At 45.8% G+C, this 15,074-nt stretch overlaps 1 protein-coding gene across 3 annotated transcripts in view; it reads right to left on the bottom strand.

Annotated features, from left to right (window-relative positions):
- Positions 1–43: 43 nt before the first annotated feature.
- Positions 44–15,074, bottom strand: part of TNR (tenascin R) — a 422,419-nt gene continuing 407,388 nt past the window's right edge. For all 3 annotated transcript variants that reach the window (XM_032160921.2, XM_058443424.1, XM_032160923.2), the window contains 5 exons: positions 14,642–14,793; positions 12,838–12,934; positions 7,275–7,436; positions 1,552–1,715; positions 44–641 (listed from right to left, as the gene is read on the bottom strand). In XM_032160921.2, the coding sequence (XP_032016812.1) occupies positions 522–641; positions 1,552–1,715; positions 7,275–7,436; positions 12,838–12,934; positions 14,642–14,793 (695 nt within the window). In that variant the 3' untranslated portion in view covers positions 44–521. The remainder of the gene's footprint in view (positions 642–1,551; positions 1,716–7,274; positions 7,437–12,837; positions 12,935–14,641; positions 14,794–15,074) is intronic.

Genomic DNA, 15,074 nt, shown 5'->3' with positions numbered 1-15,074 from the left:
GAAGGAAAAAGAACCTGGGTTGTTGGGATGTGGTATAGTTGATCTGTTTCCTTTTAAGGGGAATTGTTGGCAAACCTCTCTTGCTGAGGCTCTTTTCTCTGGGCCAATGTGAGAACCTGGCCACGTCAGGCTGTGACAAAATCACAAATACCCGGAAGGCAGAGGACATCTCAGAAGAAGGGTAGAAAAAGGTGTGTGCCTGTCACCATAACAATCTGCACTCCACGACTTGCCTTTGAATTGGCCCTTTAAGAAAACTTCCTACTTCTCCTCCTTGGTGGGAAAGGAGGTGTAGGTTGAGGAGGCCTGGGTAGGAAGGAGAATGGAGACTGAGGGTCAGGCTCCAGGGCAGCAGAAACCAAGAGCAGATGGTAGCCAACGGATTCCTGCTACATCCCTGCTTCCTTCACATACTCTTAATATGTTGCAAAACACATTGCTATTACCCTCCCCCCTTGTTTCATATTATAAAATACAAACAAATGACAGAAAAGATTGGTTGGCTCGCGGCCACCCGCTGCTCAGAACTGTAAGGACTGCCGTTTTCTCCCTGCCATGAGACGGTGGCTGTAGGGGCGCATCTTCATTTCCACAAAGGGGATGGAGAACTCGTGGCCTTTCCAATGGTACCAGTTGATGCCCTGGGCGTGAGAAAGATAAGCATGTCAGGTCATCCCCCTCCATGGAACGCCCCACTTCAAAAAAAAAGGGTAATTATGGGACTAGGGAATCCACAATGTGGGGTTAGCTATTTTCAGCTAACATGAAGCTTCGAGGCCGAGTTCCCAATAAAGTGAAAGGGGCAGAGTCTCTTTCCAGCTTTCTCCTTAAATGTGCCGGTGGCCGGGGTCTTTCCAGGGCACATGTTGCAGGTCATTCCTTATTGCCAGCTTTGTTTTTGGCTTCCAGGAGTGGCATGCACCAGTAGATGGTTATGAAATCCCAACAGGGTGGAAGCATTTGGAAGAGAATAACTGTGTTTGACTGCTCACTCTTAATGGGAGACTTAGGCGGTTTCCACCTAGGGTGACAAACCCTTTTGGTTTGCCTAGAACTGAGGGGCTTCCCTGATGTGGGCTGTTTCAATGTTAACACTTAGAAAGTCTAGTTGCTCACGCTGGTCTCCCTGTCACCCAGCTCAGCCTATAAGCTTGTGGTCTCTGATAGGGAAAGATTGTCCAGTTTACACTGGTATTTTCGATGTCTACCTTCCTGGGACCGTTTTTAGGGTAAAGTTGAGTCTGTGAAGCTGTCCCCAGAACTGATAAGCTTTCTTCACGGGATCTTCTGGATAAGGGAATGAAATGGAACTTGACTGGGTATCAAGGGCTTCTCTGGGTAAGTTCTGGCTCCTGGGTCTTTTCCTTTCCTTCCCCTGGCTTCTACTCTATCTTGATCTTATCCCATTGTCTGCATTATTTTTCTCAAGACTCCAAATCTTTCTTTTTAAAGGGAAATGAAGGACTTACGTGTGCCTTTAAAACATAAAGCTAAGGGAGCGCGGATTCCACAGCTCTGGCTCATTCGTAGCAGAGGTGGAGCATCACTTACCTGACTGTGCCTGGACTCCCCGTACTTCCCATTGAGGTTGGTCCGGTGGCAGTTCTTATACCACCACGCTCCCTTGTACGACATGGCACAGTTAGTCACTGCAACATCATTGTCTCTATCCTCTGTGGAGAAAGGGCGTCCTTGATGATAGCTGAGGGAGTCCCCTGAAAAAAGATACATTCATTAGGCTGTCCCATTTGTCACTGCTTTATCAGGATTTTCTGGACATTTGACCCACTTCCAGCAAACCTGGCTTCCACTTATGGAACCTTTTCATTTCCACCCAGTTTCTCAGCGTGGCTGTACTGAACTCTTACTCCACCTTACCCCTGGGGCCAACCACTTCCATGCTACTCTCTCCAACCCACTTCGTAATCCCTTTGACCACTTTTGCTGAGAATTTTCTCCACTTAGCCCCATCTCATTGCCCACCCTGCCCCCAACCCTCAGCTGTTTCCTCCAGGCCTGCACTGGGACACAGGCCACTCATGGTTCCTCCTGTCTCCAGAGGAGATGGTGATGAGCCAGGCAGACTTGGGCCATTCTGGGTCACTACCATGCAGCCTCAGCCTGGCTTCTCCCTGGCTCACCAGGCCTGCTCAGATGACATGTAAGAAATCACATTCCGAACTTGAGGCCACATGGGAAGATGGGCATCAGCAAATTAGAATTCTCATCCATAAAAAACAGGATGATGAAAAAAACATAACCATGTCAAAGGAGAAGTGCTAGGGACATCTGGGCTGTATCTTGGGGAAGAGCGGACTTCAAGAGGGAGACATGGCCTGTCTACTCTCACCAAATATTTGATGGGCTATTGAGAAAAAAATTAAATAAATTCTGTGGGGAAGTATGAGGATTAGTAGGTAGAGATGAAGACATTTATGCAGCCAACAGACACATGAAAAAAATGCTCATCATCACTGGCCATCAGAGAAATGCAAATCAAAACCACAATGAGATACCATCTCACACCAGTTAGAATGGCGATCATTAAAAAGTCAGGAAACAACAGTGCTGGAGAGGATGTGGAGAAATAGGAACACTTTTACACTGTTGGTGGGACTAAAAACTAGTTCAACCATTGTGGAAGACAGTGTGGTGATTCCTCAAGGATCTAGAACTAGAAATACCATTTGACCCAGCCATCCCATTACTGGGTATATACTCAAAGGATCATAAATCATGCTGCTATAAAGACACATGCACACATATGTTTGCATCACTGTTCACAATAGCATAGACTTGGAACCAACCCAAATGTCCATCAATGATAGACTGGATTAAGAAAATGTGGCACATATACACCATGGAATACAATGCAGCCATAAAAAAGGATGACTTCATGTCCTTTGTAGGGACATGGATGAAGGTGGAAACCATCATTCTCAGCAAACTATCTCAAGGACAGAAAACCAATCACTGCATGTTCTCACTCATAGGTGGGAATTGAACAATGAGAATACTTGGACACAGGGTGGGGAACATCATACACCGGGGCCTGTCATGGGGTGGGGGTGGGGGGAGGGATAGCATTAGGAGATATACCTAATGTAAATGACAAGTTAATGGGTGCAGCACACCAACATGGCACATGTATACATATGTAACAAACCTGCACGTTGTGCACATGTACCCTAGAACTTAAAAAAGAGAGGCATATTTAGGCTAAATATACAAGGATAAATTACCTAAATATTAGAGGTGTTCACAAGTGGAATAGACTGCTTAAAGAGGTGGTGAAATTTCTATTCTGAGGGGCAAACAAGCTGCGTGTTCTCTTTTGGGGATATTGTACATGGGGCTCAGGTAAACTGTGTATTTAAGATGAGGGATCAGACTGTAATTAAATTATAACAGTTGATAAAACTTTTAGCAGGATCAGGATTTGTGGCTAGGGATGTTGTGAAGGGGGCTCATGCTATTTATTGAATGAAAGAGGTCTTGGGTGCTTTTGAGCTTGCGTTAAGCGAGGAAAGACCTATTCTGATTCTGTGGCTTCTGAGTCTAGGCTCACAGTGGCCACTCAATGCCTCTGATGCCTCCCACCACAACTTAACTCTCACGAGGCTGATCTTTATTTTATAGGGAAGGCTGACGCCCTCATTGGGGAGGCCCTAACTCAACATGTCATGATCTTCATTCTGTCTTCTTCATCTTCCCCTTCCAGTTTCCAGGGACTCAGATTTTTATGTCCATCTAGAGTTAACCCCACCATCTGCAACTCACTCTTTCCCATCTCTTCCAGATCCTGGAAAAGTTAAAACATATTGCTTACTTTTTCCTTTTTCTTTTCTTTTTATTTTTTATTTATTTATTTTTGTGTGTGTGTGAGACAGTCTCGCTCTGTTGCCCAGGCTGGAGTGCAATGGCACAATCTTGGTTCACTGCAATCTCTGCCTCCCAGGTTCAAGAGATTCTCCTGCCTCAGCCTCCCAAGTAGCTGGGATTACAGGCATGCACCACCACATCTAGCTAATTTTTGTATTTTCAGTAGAAACGAGGTTTCACTATGTTGGCCAGGATGGTCTCGATCTCCTGACCTCATGATCCGCCCACCTTGGCCTCCCAAACTGCTGGGATTACAGGCATGAGCCGGGCCCTTTTACTTCTATTTTTTTTTTTTTTTTTTTTTTAATTTTCACCTCCTCTCACCCTAAGTCATATTTATATCCTTTGTCTTAAAAATTCTTAGATTAATCCTACTCCTTAATGATTGTTTCTTTCACCATCAGTTCCTTGATAATGCGGTCTCCACCCACGTCCTATCTTCTCACTCCCTGTGTCTCCCTCTGTCATCTAGAATTTGTCTTCATTATTCCCCTGGAGCAGTTCTCTCCAGCTTCCACTCTGAGGCTGCCTTCCACTGTCGCAGATTGCTCCCAATGTTGGTCTTTACATCCTCCCAAAGCCTGGCTCCCCTTCCCATTTCTGCCTCATATAGCCACCTCATGTGTTTAACACATTAAGTCCAGGTTTCTGTCTCTCAAACCACTGTTCAGATTTGTAATACCTTTTTCTTAATTTCCAACATTAGTCAAGACTCCTATTGTCTCCTATTAGGTCTGATGCAGCAGCCATCAGCTGCTCTATGTTCTTCACTCGGACTTACTTTATCCTGTTTGTGGCTGTCACAGGGATCTTCCTAAACCCCACTTCTGTTTTCCTTCTTGGGACCTACAATGGCCCTCCACTGCTACCATGTTAAGACTGAATTCCTCTGCCCCTTGGTTTTCCAGCTTCTGGATCTGGCTCTACCTGCCTCACCAATCTTCTCTATTCCTCCTGAATTTACACTTTGCCCTGCTCTGCCAGTCCCTTCACAGCCTCCCCTCCTCCACAGCATCTGCTCCTTCTGTAACTTCCAGGGTTTGTTTTCCTTACCATGGGGATCCCAGTCGAATGCAGCTGCCTTTATGATGCCGTCCTCCACCACCCAGACTCCTCTTCCATGAACACCCCTTAAACTAGAAATGAGATGCCAGGCACAGTGGCTCACGCCTGTAATCCCAGCAATTTGGCAGGCCGAGGCGGGTGGATCACCACAGGACAAGAGTTCGAGACCAGCCTGGCCAGCATGGCAAAACCCCGTCTATACTAAAAATACAAAAATTAGCTGGGCATGGTGGCATGTGCCTGTAATACCAGCTACTCTGGAGGCTGAGGCAGGAGAATCGCTTGAACCCGGGAGGCGGAGGTTGCAGTGAGCCAAGATCACGCCACTGCACACCAGCCTGGGTGAAAGAGTGAGACTCTATCTCAAAAACACATAAAAACAGAAAAAACTAGTAAGTGAGTACCATTGATTGTGTGATGAGTTACATCCTGTTTCATTTTAAAACTAGACGTTTAGTTTTTGTAAAGGCCATGTTTTATGCTTGAGTCCTCACAACTTGCACAGTAAACTTTTAGGAGCTGCTCGACAACCTCTGATAATTTAATTTGGAATTTTCAGTTCTGATCCAAGTAGCGTCCTAGAGACTTGAATGTTTGCAGCCTTGGGAAATGGGGAGCAGGAGAAAAGGCTGAATTTGGATCGGAGGCCCTGGAGATGGGTTGATTCAGAAGGCCACTACTAAAGATAAGGTCTAGGAGAATTGGGTGATATTAAATGCCAGAAGAGAGGGGATGGGCTCTTCCTCCCCCAGAAACCTTCTGATCTAGAAAGAACAACCATTGTGTGGTGTTGCCTAGAGGGGATGGCAGCCTAGCTTTCATCTTTTGAAGCCTAGCTTTTCATCTTTTGAAGAAGATAAACTGAATATTCGAAGTGAGAGATAAGACCCTAATTAGCTGATGATGAACAGCCAAACTGTTGGCAGGATCTGCCTTGAGACATGAGAATAGCATGCAGTCCAACTCTCCTGGCCTCCATAGGCCCCGAAGCAAGACAGAGCTGGAACAGAGGGAGCAAGGGCCAGGCCCAAGCAAGGCAGATGAAAGCACAGGTGGATGAAGAGGAGGGAGGGAGGGAGGGGGTGCTGTAGGTAAGTTGGAGGGCTGGCTTCTTTTCCTGTAGGAGAAATCAGAATAGCTTTTCTACAGGCACAATTCTAATCTTAGAAGTGAATAGCATCAGGTGATTTTTTAAATGATTTAGTCCGGCATCTTGTTTAATATGCTCCATTTCAGTGGCTAATTTATGCCCAAAGTGTGTCAAATTGGGCCTTTTGTTGGGGGCACTTCAGGCTGATCTCATTGCTGTTGGAAATGATCTCAGATGTGAGCATAATAAAGGAAAGCATGTCTTCTCTTTGGAGTATCTGGCTAAGAAGAGAAATAATTGAACAGATGCAGTAACTGGAAGGACAACACCTTAATGCTCTTCTTAATTTCAAGAGTCATAAAAGTGTTGTTAAAATTATACACCAGCATTTAACCCTACAATTGGTGTTAATGAAAGGGCCAATAATGCCAAGTATCAAACATTAGAATATTTGAAAAAGCAGGTTTTATGAAATGTGTTATAACAGAACACGGGAAACAGACTGGCAAAGCCCAAGAAGCAGACTGGATGTTATGTTCTGAAAAGACTACTAATGCAACCAAGCTTCATGAGATGGCTGTTCTGCTTGATAGAAATCCTGTAAAAATCTACACAGAAAACCTGACCTTCTATGTGGTTCTCGAGGAGGAATGAAAAGAAACATGGCAAATTAGGAACAGGTAAGTGGCATCGTTTGCTCCTTGACCAGGTGTTAGCATGACCGCTGATGGCCAGGGTGGGGTGTTGGGGGCATCTCAGAGAGGGGCGACATCTGTATGATCTGCACTAATTCAAAGATGGTTTTCCTGGATGTCATTGCATGGGAGATTTCTACCCAGACAATAGATGATTGTGCTCTCACTGCATAAGAGCCCATAGTGACTAATTTAGACAAAGAAAACAATCCTTCAACTTCACATTGCATCTTTTTTAAATCTTAAAAGTACATTCACTCCGCTGATTTTTTTCTGACTACTCAGTGAAGTAGGGCAGGTATCCTTATTACGATTTTCCAGATGATGAAACTGAAGTCCTGCACAGTTGCTTTTAGGTGAGTGGTCAGGGAGAGCTGGGACCAGTGCCAGTGGTTCCCAATGGCATGGCCCTTCTCCCTGGCCAGCAGTGAATGCAGGAACTCTGTGGGTGCTGCTGCTTCCTGAGGCAGCTTACACCTAGAATCTGGGGGCTTTTGTCCCACGCCCACTGCCCTTGGGGTCTGCTCAGGAGCCATAGGTACCCGCAGTGCCGTTGTAGCTTCCTATGCGGAGTTTGTACAGGTTTCTGCTGTCCTCAACAGAGAACCTGTCGTAGGAGGCGAAGGCGGCCTCCTGGCCATCCCGCATGTCCACACGCAGCTCATAGCGGCCCTGGGATGTGATCCTGTGTATGTTGTCCAGCCCTGTAGAGAAGAGCAAAAATGCACTGAGACTGGCCCCCAGCAGCTTTGGAAAATGGGAGGGAAATGCGTCTGTGGCCTCAAAACATGTTACAGGGAAGAGGAGGGGACTCCAGATTGCTTTTGCTGTTGGTGCTTCACAGGTTGTTATCAAATGGACCCTGCCAGACTGAATTTCTTCCTGCAAAGAGGACAGTGCAGGTCTGCTGATGGGTTTCCAACACAGAAAACTCAGGGGTTCTAATACCTCCTCTTGACCCAGTAACTGACAAGCCCTGAGCCTCAGGATTCCTGGCCCTGTTCCCTCTCGTCTCCTCTGCCAAACCATGGTACTAGAAGAAAATTACAAGAGGTATTACATGGGTGTGAGTCCTTGGGCATGAGTAATTATAAGCAAGAGGTGAAAACATTGATTAGAGGAGTTCAGAGCATCTGGAACATCTCAACATCTCCTAGTAGCATGTAGGAAGGGCTCTGTCGACCTTTCCTTACACTGCCTCTCCTGCCCTCAGCCTAGGCTTCCTGGGGCTCCACAGCCAGGTCATAGAATATTATTCTCTGCCTCCTGACTCCAGTCCCTTTCTCTCTAATCTGCCTGCTACATTTGCACTGCTACCTTTCCACTGGCCTTTTCGGCCAGTTACCCTCATTCATCTGCTTCCTCCTTTGCCTCTAACCTTCCCAGGCCTTGGTCTATTATATTCTTGTAAGGTGCAAACCTTTGTAAGTCCCCAGGTTAGGCAGACTCCAGATCCCCCTTGGTGATATTTTCTTTCTTTCTCTTTTCTTTTCTCTCTCTCTCTCTCCCTTTTTCTTTCTTTCTTTCTTTCTTTTTCTTTCTTTCCTTTCTTTCTTTCCCTTCCTTCCTTCCCTCCCTCCTTCCTTCCCTTCCTTCCTTCCTTCCTTTCCTCCCTCCGTCCCTCTCTCCCTCCCTCTCTCCCTTCTTTCCTTTCTTTCTTTCCTTTGACAGAGTCTCTCTCTGTTGCCCAGGCTGGAGTGCAGTGGCATGATCTCAGCTCACTGCAAGCTCCGCCTCCCAGGTTCACACCATTCTCCTGCCTCAACCTCCCAAGTAGCTGGGACTACAGGCACCCGCCACCATGCCCAGCTCATTTTTTGTATTTTTAGTAAAGATGGGGTTTCACTGTGTTAGCCAGGATGGTCTCGATCTCCTGACCTCGTGATCTGCCCGCCTTGGCCTCTCAGAGTGCTGGGATTACAGGTATGAGCCACCGTGCCCGGCCGATATTTTCTTATATACATTTTCTTGCCTGCTTGTCATGATTAGCCATGCCCTGGGACTCTCCAATTTTGATCTAACTGCCCAAACTTTGAACCATTCATCTTGTGTTGCTGGTAACTTCTCTGAGTCTTAATTTTTATCTGCTTACTGAACTAGGATCCCCTTGCTTTGCTGTGACATCTGATATCTACTTGAGTATGCCGTGATTTAGAATCAAACAATTGCAGAGACTGAAGGGAATTTAGTGGTTACTCAGGCCAGTGTCTTTGTTTTGTGGAAGGGGAAGCTAAAGTCCAAGAGAGGTGAAACGATTGGCTGAAGGTCATCCAGATCTTTTGGCTTTCCTGTCCCATTTGAGACTTAGAGCTTTACCTTGATTATAAGTCAAAGGCTGTTTGACTGCTGTTTGCTGTTGGCTGAGTTGCTGACCCACAACTCACCCTAGACTTGTGCTTGTGCAGATGTAGTAGATGCTGATGTTGTTCTGCCGGGATTTCTTTAATTGGCAGATAGATCCATCCCCCAAGCTGCTACAAGTGTTGGCTGTTAGCAATTTGTAGCTGCCTTCTTCTTGGAAAATTGCCCTCGAGCAAATGGGAGTCACTTCATCCTGGAAGCCAAGCTCTCTCCCGCCATGCCTTGGAGCAGACCTCCATCAGTGACTGATGTGGAGGGGTACAAAAGCTTGGCCTCCTTGCCTAAGTGGTGACCAGCTCTGAGGAGCAATTCATGCTCCCAGGCTTCCCTAGGGATCACAATGAAATGAGTCTCCAGCCAAAACCACATTTTTGCAGTTTTCTCTGCCCTATTTTTGTTCCACCATTCCCTTCTCCCCAGTGAAGTCCCCCAGTAAGTCACTTGAACAAGAATCCCTGTTTCGATCTCTGCTTCTAGAGAACCCCATATAGTACATAAACTATGGGTCATAGTGTTATCCCCAACTTGAGTATTGCTCCCAAACTATACCACACCAGGCCTAGCCTCTTCAAGAGCCCTCCCTGTCTCCCTCTTAGCTACATCATCAAGTGAAGACTTCTCTTTCCGATTTTTAAGTTCCCTACTGTGCCTCTATTCAACCCACTCACCTCATTGTTTTCTTTCCCTCAATGGGGATGGGTTTCCTCCCTGGCCTAAGTTTGCGGTTGTCAGAAGAATTCCTGCCTTCCCTCCTTTTCATCCCTTTCCTTCCTCCATTCTTCTGACTGACTCATCCCTCAATGCCTTCTCCGGGAAGCTGGTCTCTTCCTTCTTTGAATATCTGTGGCCTTCTTTTCAGTGACTCTTAGGTTAGAACAGTGTTACCCAGTGTGGATGGCATCTCTGATGACATGAGATATATAAGGCACTAAATAACCTTGAATAATAGGAAGAAAGGTATTTCCAAATTTAATCTCAGTCTTTTGTAATAGATGGAGATACCTTAACCCTGATCCTAGCCTTCACTCACAGTCTCAGTTTTGTTCTAGTATTTTAGTGGTTTGTTTAGCATGAAAAGCATGAAACACTTCCTAATCTCCATTTTTAATACCACCACCACTGCCAGCAACAACAGGCTTGGAGTCCCTGTATTTAACTCTCATTTAATACTATTAATATAATTTTCTTTTAACTGCATTTATTTTTGAGGTTTTCTTTTTTATTTATGGCACATGATAACTAGCTTTCTATTTTTGGCAATGCTATAACATTTCTTTTAAAAATAGATTTAATTAAAGAGTAATCTATAGAAATTTTAAGTGCATGATAGTTTATGTATTTCAGAAAATATGCCACAAATTGTGAAAGCGGTATACAGCAGCTCAGCTTTGGGAAACACGAGTCCTGTCTGCTTATGGATGTATTGATTCATGGGTATTACACTTGTCTCCCAAGTTGCTTGCTGATGCTTTCAAGGTAAGAATATTTTTCAATTTGTTTGACTTTTATGTCAATGTTTTTGTATGGCATTTACCTTACATTTTTATTGTCTATATCAGCAAAGAAAAATCTGTGGATTTAATATGCATTCAATTAATTCTTATCATTGATTGATTTATTGATTATCTACATTTTAGGTACCTACTATCTCTCAGGCACTGTCATAGCTATATAGGTAATGGGGTTAGAAGATAAATATGAGGTGGTCCCAGTCCTCAATGAAGCTCACATAGCAGAGACAGACAGGAAGTAAAATGGACACTGAGATCTGTGACACAAAAGAAGGAGTGGCCACTTCTCCCACAGGCAATGGGGGAGAAAACTGGTGAGGACTGGCTCTGTGGAGGAGAAGGTGCTTAGCTGTGTCTCTGAATATACATAGATGGCACTCACCACACAAGGCATGTGGGGAAAGGGGGACAGTTGGCTAGAAGTGCTCCTGGCAGAGGAAGCATCGGGGATTGTGTATGTGTGGAGTTTGGTGTTGGAGAGGAGTAGGGGGAAGAGCAGGTGAGGTACTTAGGGTGTAGAGGAGGCTTCAGAGGCAGGTGAGAGAGGGCCTGTACTTTGGCTAAGGCATTGGGCCTTCTCGTAGTGGTAATGTGGAGTCATTGAAAAGTTTTACAAAGCAGATTAGCCATCACCCATATTTGGGGTGTGAGGAAGATCATTATAGTGGCCGTGAACCCACCTTTGCAAAGATCATGACAGTGAGAGAAGTCTAGCATGGCTGATTCCTTGCTTCTGGCCTCACTGGCTAGCTGCCCTCTTCACTCATTTCTGGGCATAGGCCAAGCTAACTATGGGAGGAATTTATTTTAAAGTTTAATTTTCAAGCAAGGATGATAATAGTCCCTCCCTAAAACTGCTCCCCTCCTTTTTCAGGGACTGAAACTACCTTTGTAAGACTAATGAAAGGCCAAGAGATTAGGATTACGGGAGGGACTTGAGTTCTGCTAAAATGTAGGCATCGTTTCTATGGGTCATGGGACCCACATACTCAGGGTCATGTGGCCAGAGATTTGTGACTTTCCTAGTTGCTCCTATAGATAACAGCACTATTGCAGATTGGTCTTTTGAGATGTTTTTCAGACTTTTGCATTCAGGCAACCAAGTGGCCCCACCTGGACCAGTGACACATGACCCAACTGGGCCTGCAACCCCCACCCAGATGCAGACTCAGGGCATGAGAACCATTTTCCACACTCCTATGATTTCATCCCCAACCAATTGGCAGCACCCATTCCCTAGCCCCCTGCCCACCAAATTATCCATAAAAATCCTAGCTTCTGAGTTTTTGGAGAGATTGAGTAATAACTCTAGTCCTTCCACTTGGTGGCCTTGTGTTAATTAAACTCTTTCTTTACTGCAATAATGCTGTCTCAGAGAATTGGGTTTATCATCTGTGCAAAAGGCAAGAAGAACCTGTTGGGTGATTATAGCCATGTGGACAATGGGGTGGTCCTAGAGGCAGAGAGGCCAGTAAGAAGCTTGTTAGCTAGGCATCCAGGAGAAGAAGATGAGATGAGATAGTGGCAGGGAAGACAGACAGGAGAACACAAATATGGAACTTGATAATTAATCTTTTCCTCTACCTCCCTTTATCCATCACTATGAAAATCTAACTAAGAGGGGGACACAGGTCATAATAAATGGACCACTTTCCAGAACTTGGCACCACCACCATCTGCCTGGCTTGGATGTGTGTCTACCATCTCATGCCAGTTTGGTTCTTGATCTATATTTCCTGCCGGTGTCAGACCTCTAGGAAATTGCCAGTCACCTCTAATGCCACTTTCATTTTTTCCCTTTTCCTTCCCAGGTCAGGTAATAACATTCTCCAAGGAACTAAGCAGAGTGGATGGCCTCATTTATCCCCTGACCTGCAGGCTGGCTAGCTGGTTGCCTTGCTTCTGGGAAATGGCCAGGCAGCTTGTTGCTCCCTGTGCCCCTCCCCGACCAGGCAGCTCACTCCCTTTGTAGTAGCCTCATGTCAAAACCCATCAGAATAAGAGACTATTAATGAGAATGGGAAGAGACAGAGAAAAGAGGAAAACACCACAGTAAGATAAAAACAGATCAATAGTGAAGCTAAACGGAGCAAGAGGTTCTGAAAGCAATTCAGGAGCTGTTAGCTTCTCAACAAACACAGGGTTTCTGATAATCTCAGATGGACACAAAAAGGAGAGAGATGGACAAAAAGCCAGAGAAGCACATCAAGGGAAAGCAATAAGGAGGCTTTACCCAGCCAGAACTCATCCTCCAGGTTCCCGAAGCCAACACGGTAATCAGCCCATTTCCGGAAAAAATCAGTTTGGCCATTCTGCCGCCTCTGGAATACCTATGAAGGAAAGAAAAAACAAAAAACTAAAACAAAACCCAAAGAGTTGCTAAGGAAAATAAACCGTGATAAGTAAAATTGATATAACTGGGTTTTATATCTGCAATGACAAAGATGTCCAAAGAAGGAACATTTCAGAGCAGAGCTCAGTATTTACACAGCAGTTTTTGTAGGAGACACTCAGAGCACTTCTCTTGTAGTGTAGAGGCCCCTGATGAATAGGCTGCAGTGTGATGTTGACACTAATTTGCACCCCTGCAATGTAGAAAGCCCTCAGGATACATATCAAGCCCTAAATATCAGGGGAAATAGGCTTGGCTCTCAAATGAATCTTTTGCACTACACAGTGCAGTAGAAAGTATTTCTCACCAAAAGAACAGGACCAACTTCACATCAGCTAGTAACTGTCATCGTCCTATTGCAGGCAAAGCAATATTGCATATCATTCACTTTCTGAGCTGTTTAAGTGCTTATTTATTTTATTTAACCTCCAATATATCAGCCTTGGCCTCAATTTCCAATTATGCTTTAAGAAGGAGGCATAAATATGTCAGAAACATAAAAGAAAATGTCTCCCAAGAGTAGCTGTTACGAGCACATCACCATTCAAAACCTGCCCATTTTGCACCAGGAAACATCCAGCACTGTTAGCAGAGCGAGAGGGAATCCGAAGAAGGGTGGAGGGGCTGGTTTTCCATCCTAAAGCGATTCAGCTAATGGGCTGCTTTAGGGCCAAGTGGTGGGAACTCCCGGCTGCTCCGACAGGCTTGCATTAAGGAGGCTGCCCTTATTTTCCCTCACTCTGTATTGCCCTATCAGGCATGGGAGGAGGGCGGTGACAGGAAACTGTCTCTCTTTTCCTGACCACTGGTGCTCCCTGAAGGCTGTGTCAGCTCTGGGGAAGAACCAGGGAGACCCCGGGAAGAATGGGGAAGGGGAGTCAGCTATCCATGTTTGGGCCCTCATCTGCTTTCCCAACTGCAATCCTCAACTGGAGGCTTCTGATCACCTCTCTGTGGCGGTGATCACCTCCTCATACAGAAATACTTTTCCTCAACTGCCTTTTTGTTTGTTTGTTTTGTTTTTTGAGTCTTACTCACTCTGTCACCCAGGCTGCAATGCAGTGGCATGATCTCGTCTCACTACAACCTCCGCCTCCCGGGTTCAAGTGATTCCCCTGCCTCAGCCTCCCGAGTAGCTGGGACTACAGTCATGCGCCACCATGCCCGGCTAATTTTTGTATTTTTGGTAGAGATACAGGGTTTCACCATGTTGGCCAGGCTGGTCTTGAACTCCTGGCCTCAAGTCATCCACCCACCTTGGCCTCCCAAAGTGCTGGGATTACAGGAATGAGCCACTCTGCCCAGCACCTCCACTGCTTTATTATAGATGCATTTCTCAGCAGGCAAGATCCTTGGGCCCAACAGAGCCGCGACTGCCTTTCCCCAGCACCCTCCTGCTTAACTGTCCTTTCCTCCTCCTCCTTCTGTGAGGACAGATATAGTTATTCCTTTCCCTGCCTGGCCAGACATATGATTGGACGGCTGAACGTGGGCCTTGAGGGCAATGAGGAGCCCCAAGATGGACATGTGGGGGGTGATAAAAGGGTGGCCAGAAGGATGGTGAAGTTGGCTTGGCAGCTGCTGAGCTAGGTAGACTAGAACACTGAGGATGCTTCTGTGCAAGGAGAGCACAGATTGTACTTACAATCCAGCCGCCCCCGTCAGTGGTCATATCGCAGTACACTTGTAATTTCTGGCTCAGCTCCCCATTGAGGAAGATGGGGTAAACCCCACTCAGAGTGTCTCCATTCATCAAATGCTGGGCACAGTCTTGGGGATGAGGGAACACCCGGCCCCCTGCAAGGAAAATAGACAATGTCCAGAAAGGATTCTTTCTCTCAGTGTACAAGAGCTCCTTGGATCACAGAAGGTCTTAGCAGGCCTCCTGGTACATCATCAACAGCTGTAAGAAATCCTCAATGGAGCTCAAGGTGTGGGTGTGGGAACTTGGCATCATCTTGGATTTCCCTTCCACAACTGTTGTTAGACTTATCAGACAACATACAATTTCATGGGATCTGAGAACTAAAGGGGTGGGTTCATGGTCTAGCTCCACCAGTTACCTATTTATTTGACTT

The sequence above is a fragment of the Hylobates moloch genome, unplaced genomic scaffold, assembly GCF_009828535.3.
Source record: "Hylobates moloch isolate HMO894 unplaced genomic scaffold, HMol_V3 SCAFFOLD_8, whole genome shotgun sequence".
NCBI lineage: Eukaryota > Metazoa > Chordata > Mammalia > Primates > Hylobatidae > Hylobates > Hylobates moloch.
This window is presented reverse-complemented; position numbering and strand designations above follow the sequence as displayed.